Source organism: Sus scrofa, chromosome 7 (assembly GCF_000003025.6).
Source record: "Sus scrofa isolate TJ Tabasco breed Duroc chromosome 7, Sscrofa11.1, whole genome shotgun sequence".
Classification (NCBI taxonomy): Eukaryota; Metazoa; Chordata; class Mammalia; order Artiodactyla; family Suidae; genus Sus; species Sus scrofa.
Window position 1 is genome coordinate 86,496,208 of NC_010449.5, and position 18,663 is coordinate 86,514,870.

Genomic DNA, 18,663 nt, shown 5'->3' on the forward strand with positions numbered 1-18,663 from the left:
TTTTACCTGCTGACCTCCTATGTGACTGCAGTGAACTGACAAGTGGATGGGAGACTGAATATCTTTTTCTAGACAGATCATGTCCTCTTGTAAAACACCTGCACATGAAGGCTTTGTTCGGGTGCATGCAGAACAGGGTGATGCCGTGGGCAGGAGTGGGCAGAGGTCACATAGAGCCTCCCCACCATCTAGCAGAGGGGATGGGAGAAAAGGATCCAGACTCTTGTTTTCTTGATGGGAAGGCCTCTTTGATCCAGCACTGTCAAGAACTGAGGCAGCAAAAAAGAAAACAAGCTTTGGTGGGATCCCAAACTCCACCCTCACTAGCGGAGTATTTAAAACAGAGCTTTCTCACTCTTTAAAATGAGTAAACCATGAAGAGTTAAAGAGATAATGAATACGTACAAACAGCTTGACAGATGCTATTTTTATTTTATTTTTATTATCATTCCTTTAGACTTTCCTGAGAAGAGAGAGAAGGTCATGGCTGAATTCTTCTGCCTTCCTATATTTTTGCACCAATTAGCATGTGCTAATTGAGCACCTACTATGTGATGGGCTTGGGGCTGGGCTATAGGGTCACAGTGGGGGATGGAGACAGCTAATCTCCAGTTTGAAGGTCCTTAAATTTGAAATTTGGAGACAAGAAATACTCACATACATACATATACAGGAAACATCCCAGCAAAGGAACAGAGTCAACCACCCATCCATACACTGGATAGTGTTAAGAAGAAAATAAGACAAACAGTGATGGAGGATTAGAGACCAAGGTTATACCCAGGTGTGGACAGGGAAGAGCTGTTTTGGGTAATAGCATTTTCTCAGAATCCTAAAATATGAAGGGCTCAGCCTCGAAAGGGCTGAGGAAGAGCATTAGGAAGAGAGATCTGCACAGGCCATGGCAAGAAGGCAAGAAGAACCTGATGGATGAATGGATCCAGTCTTCCATCCACTAAAATTTGTGTCATTTCTGGGCTCTCCTCCCCCCAAAAAATGGTCTCTGCATCTTGTCCCCCCTTCCCTCCCTACCTCTGTTTATTTTCCCTTAGAGATTGTGGCTTTCTCATATAACCTCTCCCTCTTTCCTCCTCTCCCTCATTGTTTCAATGCCTTATTTTTACAAATACATACTTATTTGTGATATGTTCGCCTCCTGCCAGTTCTCTGTCCCTGATCTGCTTCTCTTTGATTCTCAAACTTCTAGCAAGTCCAGACTGTGATCACAGCCCCCTTTTATTAATCAGGGACCTCTCTGAAATTTCGTATCACCTATCACTCCAAGCAAAGAGGTCTCTCAAGTGTTACCAGGAGCCTGCTGATGCCCTGGCCAGTGGCCCTGGGGTACCCTCACCCCATGAGGAGTGCTCATGCCTGCCCAGGCACTTGCCCCCTTGGTCTTGCTCTGGTCTCTTGGTTCTACCCTCATTTCTTTGCTCTTCCCGTGGCCTTTGCTCCTTTGGTTTTTCCTTCCAACTCTTTAAGTGACAGTAAACACTGCAGCTTAATCCTGGGGTCTTTGCTAAGTTAGGGATTTTGTCTTCACTCATGGCTCCAACTACCATCTCCCCCAGTGGCTTCTGATCTCCATCTCAGCTCTGACTTCTCTCTTGTGTTATTCTTTTACATAATGATCCCTGTTGCCCACCATCCAGGTGGCCATGGACAAGTTCCTTCCCATCTTGGGGCCTCGTTCCCAAACCTGGAAAATAAAGGGGAATGGGCAGGCCAGCCTCTTTTATCCCTATGCTTGAATGAATGGTGAGTCAGTGTCTTTTAAATGCCTTCATCCCCACATTGATGTACTCCATCCTCTCAAAATCATCATGTTTAAAATCAAACTACTTATTGGCCCCTAAGGCATAGCTTCTCTTTGGATTCTGGTACCCACAGTGGGCTCAGCCATCACTGACAATCCCAGAGTGTTGTCGCTTCATCTCCGTAACCACAACTCCCTCTCTTCCCTTCCGTAACCATCCCCTCAAACCCAGACCCTCCATGCTGCTTTAATAGATGACCTGGGCAGTATCCCCAGCTCCTGCACCTTCCAGCAATGCACAGTCTACACCTTTGTTCAAGACACTTCAAGGGTCCCAATTGTCCAAAGCAGCTCCTCTTCAGCTCCGTGGATCCCTTTGAGAATCCTTTCAACTGTATGGATCCTTTGCCCAGAAAATGCCTAAAATTTCAAGAGGTTCATGGATGTCCTGAAATCTGTCACAGACTCTTTAGGGTTCTTTAACCCCAGGTTGGACTAAAGCAACTCCCAGAGAATGAAGTGTGAGTCTCCAGCCCCTGACAGCTTGGGTCTGCATCCTCTGTCCTACCTTATTTTCCTCCAGTCTAGGTCCTCCACTCCAGCCAAGCCCCACTGAAGAGCCCCATGATATGCCCTTGCATCTTCTTTGGCTCAACCCATTCTCCCCACCTTGGATCACCAACTTCATTCTCCTTCCTGCTAAGTCTTGGACCATTCCTTCCAGTCCCATCCTAATCCTGCCTCCTCCAGAAAATCTCTCTTCCTTGTCTCCAGCCCTTTGTGGGGATTCCCTCTTTGGAGCTCCATTAGGTCTGAGTCATCAGCATCGGCAGCACAATACTGTCAATTTTTGTTTCTAAGACACGGCAGGGCTCACCACTGAGGATGGGGACTGTCACTAGGCTGAGATGTTTGCTGGTAATAATGAATCTTCCTGATAACCAAAGGAAGAAGGCTTCCGAAATGCTCCAACTGAGCTATGACTGATGATAGCTTTTTTATATTTGATTACACACACTCATGTGCTTTTCTAAAACATGGTATATTGAGCATAATGTGTCTGGAACACCAATCTGACTTTAATGGAATGATTCTCCAAGTGGTACTGAGGTGGGGAATAACAATGCTTTGAGCTTATCTTGCAAGTTCATCAAGAGCCTCCACTGAGATGGGATAGCATCTACTTTGATGCTCGGCATGTGGCAGATGCTTGGTTTGTGAGTTTGCCTTCCTCCTTCCTTAGAGTGGCTTTTTTCCCCCCGCTTTTTAGTGTAGAGCAGGTGGTAAGTGAAAATAGACCAGCACCTATTTATTGCTCTGCTCTAAGATTTCAGGGCAAGGAATTTAGAGGCATAGCAAAAGGGTTAGCTATTTCCAGTGAGTCCAGCCTCACTCAACAGGGGAGGCACCCAGTGGTGATGCTTTGGAGCCAGAGAAGATTGGTGGGTTTGCTGAACCTCATTTACAGATGGGAAAATTGAGGTTCTGAGAGCTTAGGGGCCTCAACTGAAGTGGCAGATTCACAGCCAAAGCCCAGATCTCTAAACTCTCACTCACTCTGGACACTTTTCTCATCATCACACAAGAACTCAAACTCCTTGAATGTTTTTTTTTTTTTTTCTGTGCTGATTTCATCTCTGCATGTCACCAGCACCTAGCCTGGTGCTCATGAGCCCCCATGTGTAATGAATCAGATGCATTTTACTCAAACAATTTTGTGATGACCACATGAGGCTCACGGTAACTGTCACAGAAATCAGGTACCAAGGAGCCTTCTTGAGGCTTCTCTCCAGGGGCACTGTGATGTCATGTAAAGCTGCTGTTTCTGCACCTAATTGGGAACAGGTTACCTTTTCTAGGAGACTGGCCCAGGATAGAGTGTGCTGGTTACACTGAAATGCTGCATTTGAGATAGAGTTATTGAGCATTTACCAGGTGACGTGCCCTGGTATAATGGAGATGAACAGGACAGAAATGGATCTTTCCCTCATGGAGAATCATTTTGTGGAGGATGAAAAAAATAAAAACAAAAAGTAAAGAGACCATTACCTCGTCCAGGCAGAACAATCCTCTCCAGTGGCTGATCTCCGCCTATTTCCAGGACAGAAACTAAAAACAAGACTACACAATGGGACTCTGATGAAGACCCCAAATCCAAAAGTCAACACATTTTACTTTATTTTATCTCAATTGATCTCAACTCTCACATGTTCCAGCTTCAAAAGGTAAGATTAGGTACCATTACACTGGCCAGACCGGCATTGATTTAAAAACCCACCTCAATACTACAGGATGAAGGAGGTTGCAGACCCTTATTAATCTCCTTGTTATCAGCATGATCTCAGCCCGCCAGGAGCCAGCTCGCCTGATTCCAAATTCTAGCCACATCCACGTCCCTCCAGCCCTCTGGCTTTTGCATACCAGGCCATAGAGCTGGCATAGCACTGTGAATTACCTTCTAAGAATACTTTAAGAGCAGGCTGGTTTTTCTCCATGGAATTGGGAAGAAGGAAAAGTGGGTTTCATCTCTAAACAAGATGGAACTCCATGGGTTTCAGATCAGACAGTTATCAGGGGAGCTCTTAGAATCCACCTATTTTCTTCCTTTGGCCATGGAAATGAATATATAAATAATTGCAGAATGTAGGTGGCAGGGGCCTTGCTGAGCTTCTCTCAGGAACTAACTGCCTCCTTCCTGCCATCCCTCCTTTCCTTCCTTTGTTCTGCAAACTAACACTGGCTCTGCCAGGCACCATGCAAGGATCTGGAAGCATAGAGCAGCACAGATCTGAAATGGTCCCAGCCCTCCTAAAGCTACTATTTAGCAGGCAAGAAAGGCATCATGCAAGAAATATGGAACATGAAGAACAGTCAAGGGACATCTAGAGGGTGCCAGGAGATGGTGAGACAGGGGTCTCACCTGATGGTGTTGCTGGGGGTTGTGGGGCTTAATCACCTTGCTTTTTGAGTCATGCATGGGATCATTTCATTGGGGGATTCTTTTCCCATGCACTGGGCAATCTCCTAGATACAAATGAGAAATTGTACATGTAACTAGGTACTTTTTCGGAAGATGAACTCAATTACTTTCTATAGAAGTTTTTCAAGGAGTTGTCACGGCTTTGCTGCCAAAGGGGCAAATAACAGTCACGAGGAGAAGTAAAGCAAGGGCATCTTCACCGCGTTGACTTCAGTCCCTTTCAGGGTTACTTGTCAACTTCAATCACTTTCAGGGTCTACCTTCATGTGTTTTGCTAATTCCACTTCATTGATTTAATAGTTTTCTTTAAATCAACTCACTTAAAACTTAAATGAATTTATCATAAAAGGAACCTCTATATCACTACCATAAATAGAATACTAATATCTCTTACCCTAAATAGAAAGTAATGGCAAAAATAAGTACAATTAAATTTTTGGCTTCCAGCCTGCCCAGAGGCTGTCTTTATCTGAAATAGCAGATTGGTTTTAAAAGGCTCCCCTATACTTGCCTTCGATCGCCCCTAGAGGCCTCCTCATCAATTCCTCTGCTTTTTATAACTGAGAATGGAGTTTGGAATTAGATTGCTGGCTGGGCAGGCCACCAAAACCACTCAGGAACCCCAAGAACTCTAGGGCACCGTCATTGCGTGTGCCAACTGTGAAGTGGGGCCATTGGCTGTGTGAATGATCACATCCTTGCCAAGCTCATCAGGGGGCTTAATGGCATAGCCAAGGAGTACTTGGCTGACCGGTTCTCTGGAAATTTCTATCATATGCTCTAGCCCTGGGTCAAGGTTATTCCTGGTACAGACAATGCAGCCTCCTCATGTTCATTTAATAAATCAATTTAACCCTTGGTTAAGATTGCTCCTTGCCTTATTTCATGCCTCCGGCCTCATTTGTGGGAGGGGCAGAGAGAGAGAGAAGCAGGCTAATCCACAGGGCTAAACTCTGGCACCAGGGAAATGGCAGCTAGATCTTGATAAAATGCAGTTCTTTTTTTTTTTTCTTTCTGTGTTTATTAAGTTTATCTTGAGTCTCAGTTTATTCAGCCATGCAATGGGCTTTCCAGGGTTTTATAATAAATGTGTGAAAAAACATACAAAAACTGGTGTGTGCACAGGCATCCAGCAAGTGTCTGTAAAAATAACTCCTATTAATTTTTCTGACATCCATTCAGGGTCACTCCAGGTCATCTCTGAGGGCAACAGGAATCCTGAGATAAGTTTCCCCTGGTTAGATGGCCAAGGTCACTGCCTTGGGCTGGTGCTCTACAGAGGGCCAGGAAACCAATTATTCCCACCAGTGGAGGGAGAACGTATACGCATTATCTGGGGTCTGTTATGATGCAGATTCAGTATCATTAGGTCTGGTCTGGGTGAGGTCTTAGATTTTGCATTTCTACTGAAATTTCAAATGATGCCCTTGTTGTAGGTCCACACATTGATTGACAAGGCTTTAGCCCAGGGCTTCTCCAAGTGGGGTTGTCAGAAGACCAGAGGTGTTAGCAGCACCTTGAACTTGTTAGTGATACCAATTCTCAGGCTCCATCCGAGACTGGCTGAATCAGGAACCCTGGGGTGGTGTCTGCCCTATTTGTCACAATCCCTGCTTTGGCACTTCCCACCCCTGGAAACCACAGCACTTGCTCACTCCTGTTGTCTTATGGGAGTTGTCCGGCCTGAGCCTAAAAGGGGAGAGACAGCTGCATCCCAGCAGGTCCCAGCCCAGCAGGAGCCAGGTCTCTGGGGATAAACGTTTTAGGACTCTCTTAGTTCAGATTCACCCTGGAGCCAAAAACACTACAGGAAGCTTCTCAGACATAAGTGGAAAGGAAAGGGGCAGCTAGGATCCTGGATCTGGGAGGGAGGGATTGGGGTGGAGTTGCTGTCTGCACCCTTAGCCTCCCACCTCCCTCTCCCAGCCTTCCCTCCCCACCCCTCTCCCCTATGCTTCCCTCCCGGATACTTGGCACCTTCCATGCAGTTTAGGCTTTTATGAGAAGTTAGAGAAGTTAGACCGGAAGGTAGGCCGAGTATTTACAGAGTGCCCACAAAAAATATATGTCTGCATGTTCCACAACCCTATATCCCAGGTGGTGAGAATCTGGGCCTCCCCTCCAGCAGGTGTATCCAAATATACTCACATCAAAGAAGTAGCTGGTATTTCTCTAATTCTAGTCTATGTCCCTTCCTCTTTTTCTCCCTTTTCTCCCTCCCACCACGCATTTTGGTACTACACTATTTTTTTATATTAAATAATACTTACATTGATGTTGCTTTGTTAATACCACTGCTATGTTCTTCAAATAAATCAATGTGTCTTGAGCACCTGCCAGGCACTATTCTGGCAGCTTTCTTGTGTGTGCATGTGTCTTTAATTGTGGTAAAATACACATAACAAAAAATTTACCATCTTCATTATTTTCAATGATACAGTTCAGTCCATGTTGTTGTGCAATCAATCTCCAGAATTCTTAACTCGGTTGAACGGTAACCGCCCATCCCCCCAGCTCTTGGCAACCACCATTCGACTTTCTGTCTCTGAAGTGGATGATTCCAGTTACCTCATACAATATGGAATCATACAATATGTCCTCTTTGTGACTGACTTATTTCACTTAGTGTTATGTCCTCAAGGCTCATCCATGTTGTAGCAGGTGTCAGAATGTCCTTCCTTTTTAAGGCTAACATTCCAATATATGTATATACCACATTTTGCTCATCCGTTCATCCACTGATGGATATTTTTTGGCTATTGCAAATAATACTGCTATAAATTTGATGTGCAAATATCTGTTTTTTTTTTTTGTTTTTTTTCTTTTTAGGCATATGGAAGTTCCCAGGCTAGGGGTCTAATTGGAGCTGCAGCTGCTGGCCTACACCACAGCCACAGCAATGCCAGATCAGAGCCTTGCCTGTGACCTATACCATGGCTCATGGCAATGCTGTATCCTTAACCCACTGAGTGGGGCCAGGAATTGAACCCATGTCCTCATGGATACTAGTTGGGTTTGTTTTTGCTGAGCCACAAAGAGAACTTCCAAATACCTGTTCAAGTCCCTGCATTTGATTCTTTTGGGCATATACCAAGAAGTGGAATGACTAGGTAAGATGATAATTCTATTGTTAATTTTCTGAGGAATTGCCATATGGTTTTCCACAGTGGCCGCACCATTTCACATTCCATCAGTCATATTTTAGTTGCTCCTTAGAACACTGTGAGTTGTACACCATTACCTCCATTACGCAGATTAGGAAACTGAGGCTCAGAGAGGGGAAGCACCTGCCTGAGATCACACAGGTAATGTGTTTCACCAGAGACTAAAGAAAGCCTCAATCTTCCCATAGCAGCTCCTGGGGCCTCCAAAGGTGAAGTCCAGTGTCCGGAGGCATAAGCAATGAGTCTGGCTCACAGGGAGACTTGCCAGTCCTTATGGACAGGAGAAAAGAAAGATCCCAGGTCGGCAGCTGGAAGGGAGTTACACTGAAGACCTCACATAGTCCTTCTGATGCTGCTGGAGGGGAGGACTCAGGCTGGGAAAGGGGCTGCAGTGCCTTGGCTGGTTCCACCCCCAAGGTAGGATGGTAATGGTCTTGGGGAAGCCACTTGTCATGAGCTGCTGCCTTCATGCTGCAGCTTAAGAGGCTCCCTACCCAGGCCAGGATTTGTGCAGCACTGTTTCTCTCTTGCCCTTCTCTTTGCCTCTCCTGGAAACTAAACCTATGGACTGGGGTACAGTTTGGAGAATCTACTTAGAGTCAACTCCCAAACATCAGGAACCCCAGAGGTGCAGTAGGAGGGCTTGGCTGAATACAGGAGTACAGCAAACAAAAGTCGCCTGCCCTATCAATTTACCAGCTCATTTCCTCCAGGTATCTTAAGCCTCCCCACTTCATTATTTAAGCCGTGCCGGCATTTGCCAAGAAAGAAGGTGTGAAGTAATCCTGCATATCACTCCTCTGAGCGCAGTCAATATTCTTGTTCTTGAAACTGGAGATGAGAAACCCAACAACCAGTGCCCACATCTCACTGGACAGAGTCCAAGGGTGCACACCCTTCCTCAACATCCCCTGAAATGTTGTGCCCAAGGGCAAGGTCATCATAGTGTTTGGGAGGCTCATCTGTCCTGCCATGAGTCTTTTCTGAAGTCCCAAGATTTCCAGCTCCCCTTTGCAAACTATCTGTGTGGTACAGAAAATGGCCCAGGGCAGGAGGTGGGAGGCAGAGGGAACAGGAGCAGGGAGCCTGGCAATTCCAGGACACAGAGCCAGTCACTAAGAACAGCATGGGTGGTGGAGTCAGGCAAAGCTGGCTGGCCCCTCATTTCTTTGCTACTAGCTAATTGCCTTAGCAAGTCCTGGCACCCATTTCTTCATCTGTAGATGAGGGAACAGGGTAGTTGTGAGGCTTGCGTGCCCCTTGGAGCTCTCAGCACATCAGCACTTAGAAAGGGCTCCTGGGGCCTGTACAGCCTCCCCATAGAAGCCCCTCCCATCCCCGCCTGCCTCCTTCTTTCCTCATCAAGTTCCAGGGAGCTGATTGCCCTAGCCCTCTATCTGTCCCCAAAAGAAAACTCCTCCAGGCCTTAATCGTTTGTGTTATTTTCCTCTTCTTTCAGTGTGTGTGTCTCCTGTAATTAGTTGGTCAACAAACACGCTTCAGAGCCAGTCTGATGATACCCGGTGGGGACAAGGAAGGGGCTGGAGGAGGGGGAAGGTTGGAAGGCAGCGTGGGGGTGGCACCGTTTCAAAACAAGGTGCCTTGGATCTGGTGACCCTAAACTGCATCGATCTTCTGGGCTGCCATACTCCATTACCACCTCGCCTCTGCTTGCTGTCTCCTCAGCTCTCTTCCAGTGATGCTCCACCCCAGGTTTTTCTCTGTGTGTCTCCAAGCACCATTCTTTGGGAATATGAGCATATGACCCACACTGGATAGTTCTCCTGATTCCCTGGAGCCTGGGTTCACACTCCAGCCCTGCAACTGACTAGCTGTATGACTTTGGCTGAGTTACTTAACTGTTCCATGACTCAGTTTCCTCATCTGTAAAATGGAGATAGTAATAGCACGGAGCTTACAGGATTGTTGGCAAGATCACAGGGCTGAAGAGAGCTAAGATGCTTAAGCCACATGCATGTGCATGCGTACACACACACACACACACACACACACACACACACACACAATTGCTATTATCCTCTGCTGGCATTAGCCCTCACAGAGAAAAGGTATGAGGAGTGAGAATCAATCTTTCTTTCTTTCTTCCTTCCTTCCTTCTTTCCTTTCTTTCTTTCTTTCTTCCTTCCTTCTTTTTTTCGCTTTTTAGGGCCGCACCTACGTCATAGGAGGTTCCCAGGCTAGGGATCGAATCAGAGCTGCAGCTGCCGGCCTGCACCACAGCCACAGCAATGCAGGATCTGAGCCACATCTGTGACCTACACCACAGCTTACGGCAATGCTGGATCCTTAACCCACTGAGCAAGGTGAGGGATCGAACCCAAAACCTCATGATTCCTAGTCAAATTTATTTCTGCTGCACCACAACGGGAACTCCGAGCCTCTGTTTCTAAGAGTGACACCCTCTGCTTACCCTTCAAGGTAAATCAGACCCCAATCTACAGGTTTCTACCATCAGTAACATTTCCAAAAAGACTGGGCTGTGGGACTTAGTTTCGGAAAAGTACCACAACCACTATCTACCATCACCCTCTTTCAGGAAAGAAAGGACATCAATACCCCAAAGAGAAAAAGAACATCATCTCAGGATATGGAAGAGCTCTTCTCAGGAAATCACTGGGTTGGCAAACTTGAAACTAATGTAACTGTCACGGCTACATTGTGTTTCTTATTTTCCTTTCTTTTTTTTTTTTCTTCCAGGTCACCACCTCTTGCAGATCAGCATTGGGGACCGCTGACCTTAGGGTCATTGCAACCTCCAGCCATCGACTAAGAGCAAGAGGAAAAATAGCAGCCCTGAGCCTTAAAAAGGGGCCGGGAAGCAGAGCTGAATACCTCTGTGTTCCTTCAATAATAACAGCAAAGTGCTGGGGAAACTCTGTGACAGAGCTGAGAGCTTCCTTCGCAGAGCAATTTCGAATCTCAAGCACCTCCCTCCACCCCCACAGCCAGGCAGGAGGCTGGGTTTTCAAGAGCTGAGAATCAGGATTCCAGGGGCTAGAGGTGTCCAGAGGAGCTGCTCCCTATCCACAGGTGATACGGACACACGTCTCATCAGGCCCTGCTTCTCCCCAGTTGGAGCACTTCTCTTTGTCATTGCAAGTCTGTGACAGCTGAGGGTAAGAGAACGCTGGGACAAACAGGTCCTGTCAGGACACCAGGCAGCTTCTTGGCCGAGAGAAGGATTGCAGGAGTCTGGGGAGAATTTAAAACCAGCCCAGCTGCCACCCAGGAGAGTGACTAATCTCAACACTTAAGGACAAGCCCCAGACCAGGAATCACTCAGACACAGGGAAAGGTTTCCCTGAATGCATACGGCATGCAAGTGTCTCACTCTGGGACTTCTTCTCCTGGAGAGATGGACTTTCGCCCCCCCCACCCCTGCCCCAGTCTTCCCCCGCCCCCGCCTGTCCTCCCCTCCCTGGGCCGGTGGGAGGTGGCCACCTGACCCACCCCCTGGTGGCATTCATGTTCCTGTCCCTCCCTCAGTCTTTCCTTCTGCCTCTCTAACTTGCTTTTGCTTGAGGCAGCTCCTCAAGCGCAGGTGCAAGGCTCCTGAGCCCATCTTGGGTTCTTGCAGCTGCCACAAGTCTTGGCTATTCCATCACGATTTGCTGGTTTGACCAGTGTTGGAAAGTCAAGACACTACTTAAAACAGCTTAAGAAAGAAAATCTTCGAGATGACATAATCAACCTGACCTCATATTTCTTATTCTCTCAACCTTTCAAACAAACAACTTCCAGCATTCTTTCTGGGGACCATCCCTTGGAAGGAAAGAGCTGGCCTCAAGTTAAGTCTGCTCTTCATGCCAGTGTGGAAGCTCTTATGGTGATAAAGATGGACAGAGTGGGCACTTCCTCCCCAGGGAGAAGGAGGGTGACACAGGCACTGGCACGCTGGGCAGTGGCAAGGCTAGATAGGGCTCTCTGGGAGAAAAAAGAGCTGGACAGAGGCTTGCAGATAGGGTTCTACATCTTTGCTTTTAATCTGAATTGGCACTGGGAAATAGACCACTGGGTCCTCCTCTTTTACAAACTAGAAAGTTCCCTTCATGCCACTGACCTGCTCCCCAACATTCTGAGACAATAAAAACTCTGCCCTTAACAGAGCTCTGGCCTCTATGTTGAATACACATATTGGGAAAAGCAGTGGGCTTTCTGAGCAAGCAGAGGGTATTTAATTATTCTTAGAGTAGTGTAGACCTTTGGGGGCAGAAAGGCTGCATGCTTAAATTTCACCATGTGCTCGGCCTGAGTTTGTTCATTCCAAAAATACTTTATGGGCTCTACTAAGCCATAGACTTATCTCCAGGGGCCAGGGATAAGGGAAAAAATAAAACATAATCGTTGAGTCCATCTCCATAGGATGTCACTGTCATGACAGGAGGCTAAGGGTACACGCAGGAGGGGGGCTGCCTTAGACCGTCCAAGGAAGACCTGGGGTCCTGGAATGCTTTGCAAAGGAGGTGATACTAGCCCTTAAGTGTGAAGGAGGAATCAGGGGAAGGAAGGATGTGGGAGGGGTGGAGGTCAGGAAGACTAGTGCGTGCAAGAAGGTTGCTCCACAAAGCAGTAAGGGCCTGTGCAAAGGCACAGATGTGTGAAGTCACTCACGCTACATTCCAGGGACTGTGAGCAATCCACAATGACTGGAGCCCAGGGAGGCTGAAAAGGGAGGCAGGGGCCAGATTAGGAATTACCTTGTATGCTGTGCTAAAAGCAACAGGAGCTTTCCTAGAATCCTACTCTCTCTGAGAAGTATTTATAATTTGCAATCTGAAACACCCCCGATTTGTAAAAACCTAAACATTTTTAAAACCTAGCAACCCTGCTTTACCAGGGGAAAGAGGCCCTGAGTGGTGAATTGGTTTCTAAGATGGATATCTATTTACAATTTAAATTTGATGCTAGGAACAGTTGGCAGCAAGGACTTGGAGCAAGTCAGTTAAAAAACCAGACCTTCTTTCTGTCTTATTTTATCCTCCAATCATGTTTATACTTGAGTGAAGTACACCAGGTCTGAGGAGAAGAATGGGCTTCAAACAAACATTGCATTGTCTTATGCAAATGTGTGTTTTTCTTAAAGAATGCCTGCACTGCAACCGTTCAAGGTCATTTCCTTCCACATCCACCTGGACTCATCCACTAAAAGGTGTACCTCACTCCATTCTCAGCTGATGGCAGTAGTTGCCTGCTCCTCACAGATTTGATGATCAGAGCTAGCTTCTCCCTATCCATTACTTTCCCAAACAGAGTCTGATGTTTGGCTGGGGTGCACCAGGACCCTGGCCATGATGTGCTGGACAGCATCAGTTCTGACCAGACAGTGGTCCATTCTAACAGGTCAGTGCCTGAGAGGGACCAGTTGTTAAGCATCTTTACTATCCCCCTTAGTCCAGACCCCTAGATGCCCAATCACATGGCATGTAGAAGTGAGGAAGGTGCATTCGACTGACATCAGAATCAGGGTTGCAACGGAATGAGTTTTCCCTCCTTCAGAAGCTTTAACCCCCACCCCTCTTTCTCCTGTGAGTGTGGGGTACTCAGGCTCATGGCAAATGAGCTGTGTGGCAAACTAGGGGATACTGCCTTCTGCCCACCACACTGAACTTGATTGGATTAGAGGGGCATTTTAGGGGAGATGAGCCCCAAGCCCCTCTCCTGTCTTCATCACTCACCTTTCCTCTTTCCAAACTACTAAGTCAGACCAGGCTCTTAGGAAAACAGGGCCTTTTGAAGAACTCTGGGGAATGAGTTAGGAAGGCTAGTTTTGAGACCCATTCCATAATATTACTGTAGGGGGACATGATCTCAGATGACAGGGCCATCTAGCACGGTGATCAGGACAGGGGCTTTGGCGGCTCAAAGAATTATGGTCAATTGCTTTATTACAAACAAGTTACAGAACCTCTCTGAGCCTCAGTTTTCTCACTGATAAACCAGAGATGGCCACAGTAGCTTACTTTGGTGAGGTTTGGCGGAATTCGGTGAGGATTGAGTGAACTAGTGTTTCAAAGCAGGAAGCATGGTGTCTGGAACTATTTATGCTCAACAAATAGTAGCTCTTGGCGCCACTAGTAGGTGACCATTGGGTTGTCATGAGGATGACATATGTTAGTGTCTATAAAGCACTTGGAATAATTCTTGGCTCAGAGCAAGTACTCAATAAATCAATAAATGTTAATGATCACAATCATCTTCAACTTCACCATTGCCATGATTCCTATTCCTATTGCTAGCTACACCCTCTTTAACCAGAGTTCTGTAACTCTTTCATCATTAGAGGAGCTCATCTGGGGACTAGGGCACTAGGTTACAAGTAAGGAGACCTGTGTGGGCTTGCCCTGCCCCTTATCAGCCAGATTGTGATCTTGGATAAGCGATTCAACTTCTCAGGGTCAAGTTTACCCTTACTGTAAACCTTGGAGAGATTTCTTAGGGGGAAATCCCACATTCCCTTCCATCCTAAGGCTCTGCGACTGTCAGCCTTTCCCAAGGATACTGTGTGTACCCATCAATGGGCCAGACCCCAGAAAGATATTTGTCCAATAGATGTTTATTGAATGCCTTCTGTGTGGCAGGTTCTAGGGTACCGCAGTGGGCAAGAAAGCCATGCCCACACCTCTCTCTTGGAGGTCACATGCAAGATTAAAGCACAGGAGACAATCAGAAAAAGATTTTAGCTTATGAATTCGTCCCAATGACTGTAAAATTTGGGATGTTGACAAGGGGCTGTTTTACCAAAGCCCTACCCAATCTCTGATTTAGAATTTGAATTCACTCTTAGAGTGCTTTGCAGAGAACTCTTCTTTTTACATTTTTATTTTCTCATCCAGCCCCAGGGAGGCATTTCCCCAAGCTAGCAAGTTAGAAATGGAACTTCGAAAATCATCACTTAGGCAGAGATGTGTCTTTTAGGAAATAGGCACTGGAAGAAAGCCCTGCCCTTTGCAACCTGTTATATCATTCCTTCAGCAGGACAGGACCTGTGAGATCATCACATCAAAAGCCTCATCTTATAATAAAGGAAATCAAGAGCTTAAAGCACTCGAAAGTATATTTTAGTTTTGCTCCTTCAGACAATACACATGAAATTGTCTTTCCTCTTTCAGTTCTCATTGGTTAATTCTTGGAAAATACACTCCCAAAAGAGATCTCTTCCTCCCTCCCTCCCTCCTCCCCCCCCCCCCATTTTCTCCCCCCTTCCCCCCCCATCTTGCCTCCCTTTCTTTCCTTCCTTCCTTCTTTCTTTCCGGGGTCCCACCATTGCCTTCCAAACACTGCCATCCTTTTACAGAACCATTGTTTTCTCCCAGGGACTGACACTAGCAGGTAATTTGCAATCTTCACCAGCACAGGTCTATAGCAAGTTCAGGGAAGGGTGGGCAGGGCTGGAGTCACCCTGAGTCATCAACAGCACCATGATCTGGAGTTTGATTCCAGGTGTCCCAGGAAAGTGAGGCATATGGTGAGGAAGACAAGAGTCCTACTCCTGGCTCCCCTCACTGGTCACTGTGCCAGGGCGTTTACTGCACTAAGCCCCCTCTAGCTGCTCAAAGTTGGGGTGGCTCCAAGGATTGAATAAGCAACTTGGCTTGTAAGCAGATAAAGGAAGCTGTTGGGATCTCAGCCCTCTGCCCCGTGTCCTTCCTCCCCCAGTCAGGGCAAGTCCCAGATGAGTTAAATGAGTCATCTGGGGCAGACTGGGGTGGGGCTGGAGGAGAGATGAGGAAGAGAGGTGTCTCCTGCCTGGGTCAGGACTGGTCAAGCCAGGGGTCAACCTGAGGACAGGGCTACCACAAGATAATACACAGGACTTTTTTTTTTTTTTTTTTTTTGTCTTTTTGCTATTTCTTTGGGCCACTCTCATGGCATATGGAGGTTCCCAGGCTAGGGGTCGAATTGGAGCTGTAGCCACTGGCCTACGCCAGAGCCACAGCAACGCGGGATCCCAGCCGCGTCTACAACCACACAGGACTTATTTGACAATTTCCCGGCATCAGCATCAGTCCAAATAGGGGACCCCCCCCCCCACCGCGCGCACGCTCCCAATGAAATAGGTCTCAGGGTTAGCTCAGGCCTTGGAACTTATTTCTGGATACACTGTCCTGTGGCTGTCCTGTCAGAACAACCTAATGTGGGGAGTGGGGGCTTTACCATGCATTTGGCAGGAAAGTGCAGCATTATGTGTGTAAAGTGACTTCCTGATTGCATTTTACAAATCAAAAGTCCCTGGTGTGTAGAAGAAATTGGGTAAAAGTTCAGTGAATGGACAAGCAAGGGATGCCTGAATGGGTGTATCTCTTATGTTTTCATAGCAGAACAATGGGCAGCTGCTGGACCCTCCCTCACATGTCAAGGCCGGCAAGTGGTCTGGGCCAGGCAGAGCCCACATCTGGGAGAAGAGCAGGGAGCCAAGAGAAGGCTCTCCCCGCCGTGTTCTCCATCACCCCAAGACTTGTCTTGACAGATGATTTCCTTTCCTATCCACTTTTTTTGAGGCGAAGAGCTGAGGGAAGTTACGTTTCTCTATCTCCGCACGCGAGCACATCGTGTGTTAACTGAACAGTGTTTGTTAAAAGTTTTCTGAGCTCGTGGGGAAACCGAGGTTGAGGAGGAGGGTTCTTTAAGAGCTGTGGAGTTCACAGAAGGAATTCTGGGGCTGCCAAGATGGGAAGGAGCAGGGAGAAAAGGAGAGCGAGAAGAGGCCCCTGCCCCAGGTTTGAGTCCTGAAGGCCTTGGCATCCTGGTCCAGGACTGGCATTTCCCTTATGAGAGACCTGTCAGCTCAGCGGGCCCTCAACTAAGGCTGATAAGTGAATGAAATAACAAATGGGACAAAGGAGGGGCGCACGCGGCTTGGGACTAGCGGAGGGTGCCTGGCTCAGCACTAGCGCCACGACGGAGGGACTTTCTGCCCACTCTACGACCTCACTTTCTCTTTGCCCAGGGCCAGGAGGCTCTCCAAAGGATCTCTCAGAACCCTAGCTGCCTCCCCACCTGCCCACCGCCGGTTGGAGGCTGGTGGTAGCGCGGAAGCAGTAAGGGGCCAGCCCCGGCTTGGGGTGCGAGAGGCTGTGGGGCGGGGCGCGAGTCTCAGCCTCCGCGACCCACAGCGGTTGCGTCCCGCGCGGTAAGTGGGACGCCTGGAAGTCCTACGCCGGGGCAGGGGCTCGCGGTCCCGCCCCTGGAGAGATCGGGAGAAAAGGGAGAGCGATATCACGCGTGCCTGGGCGCCCCCCGCCCCTCAGGATTAGCGGGCGGAGATACAGACTTTCCCCTAAAGGTCTCGATCTGTGCGCTGAGAGCGCACAGGAACCCGGGAGCACCAGGAGGTTAGCTGAGCGTCCAAAGCCAGGCGAGGGTGGGGAAGGGAGCTCAGCTCACTCCTGAGCACTCCGCCTTTAGCGGTGCCAGTCGGCGCCCCAACGCTGGGCTCCTGGGCAGCGCGAGGCGCGTGTGCGTATCTTTGTATACTGGGGACACGCTCCTTCCCAGGAGCCCATAAAGAGCCCCCGCCCTCCGCCTTGGCCCAGGGATCCCCTCCCCCAGAGCAGAGATCCCCGCGCGCCCCCTGCCCACTTTGCCAAGGCGAGAAAGCGGCCGAGCTGGAGACAAAGAAACTCCTGCCTCCTCCACTCTCGGCCCCTCCACCCGCCCCAGACACTCCCCGGCGCCCTCCCTCGACCCCGGAGACAACACGCGCGGACACACTGGGGAAGGGGTTGGGGGAGGTGGGCGAGTCTGCTCCCCTGTGCAGGCCAGCTGGAGGCTGCCAGTGCTCCCCGCCCGGGGACTCCCCACAGCAGCCGCGCCCCCGCCCTCCGCTCCGCAAACAGTCCCCGGCCCCCGGTACCACCACCCGGTCGAAATCGTCCCCCACCTCTCCAGAAGAGCGACAGGGGGGCGCGGCACACACAAAGAGGGTGTTCGGGGAAGATGCGGAGTACCAGGGCGGGGAGAGATCCCGCCAGGGCTCTGCACCGGCCCGGGCTCAGTTATTTACCCGATTTCTTCTTCGATCTCCGAGATGTCTGCGAAGATGAGGAAGACCACAAGCAGCGTGAGCGCAGCCAGCATCCAGCTCCGGAACTGCAGCTGCATGGTGGGTTCGCGCCCACCGGGACCCGCGCGGGCCGGCGCGAGGAGCTGGGGCTGGAGGGCGCAGCTGCAGGCGCCTGAGCCTCCGCGCGCGGCGCGCAGCGGGGCAGACACCCTGAGCTCCGGGCGAGTCCGGGCCAGCGGCGGCGGCGACAACGGCAGACAAGGGTTGCTCAGGCGCGGCAAGCCAGCTAGCTCCCTCTCAGCTCCCGCCCGCCCCTCTTCCCTTCTCCCCTCCCCTCCCTTCCCCCCGCCCCGCGCGGGGCTCCGCTCTCAGTTTGACAGCTTCGCTCCGCGCCTCTGCTCGCCTCCTCCCACCCCAGTCAACTCTAATGTCCAGCCGCCCGCCTTTGCTTCTCCCGCCTGGTTCGGAGGGCGCTGGGATGTGGCCGGAGCCGGCCACTCCCCGCCTAGGGAGGCTGGGCTCTGGGCACCGCGTGCGTCCGTGTACCAAGCTGAGCCCGGGGAAGAGCGCGCAAAGCCCGGCGTACCCTGCCGGCTGGCAAACGCCCTCCCTCGCCCGCTCTTTGTCCAGTGCCCTCGCTTTCTCGCAAAGTTTTCGCGATACAAAGACCAACACCTGGGGACAGCCCCCAGCACGGGACAAGGAGGTGGTTTCAGCCAGACAGATGTTTCAGCAG

The 18,663-nt window shown here is 49.2% G+C and overlaps 1 protein-coding gene across 1 annotated transcript in view; it reads right to left on the minus strand.

The window, feature by feature from the left end:
* ST8SIA2 (ST8 alpha-N-acetyl-neuraminide alpha-2,8-sialyltransferase 2) overlaps positions 1-18,025 on the minus strand; it is a 63,931-nt gene extending 45,906 nt beyond the window's left edge. Inside the window, 1 exon segment of the mRNA NM_001315676.1 lies at positions 17,928-18,025. Within this exon segment, the coding sequence (NP_001302605.1) occupies positions 17,928-18,025 (98 nt within the window).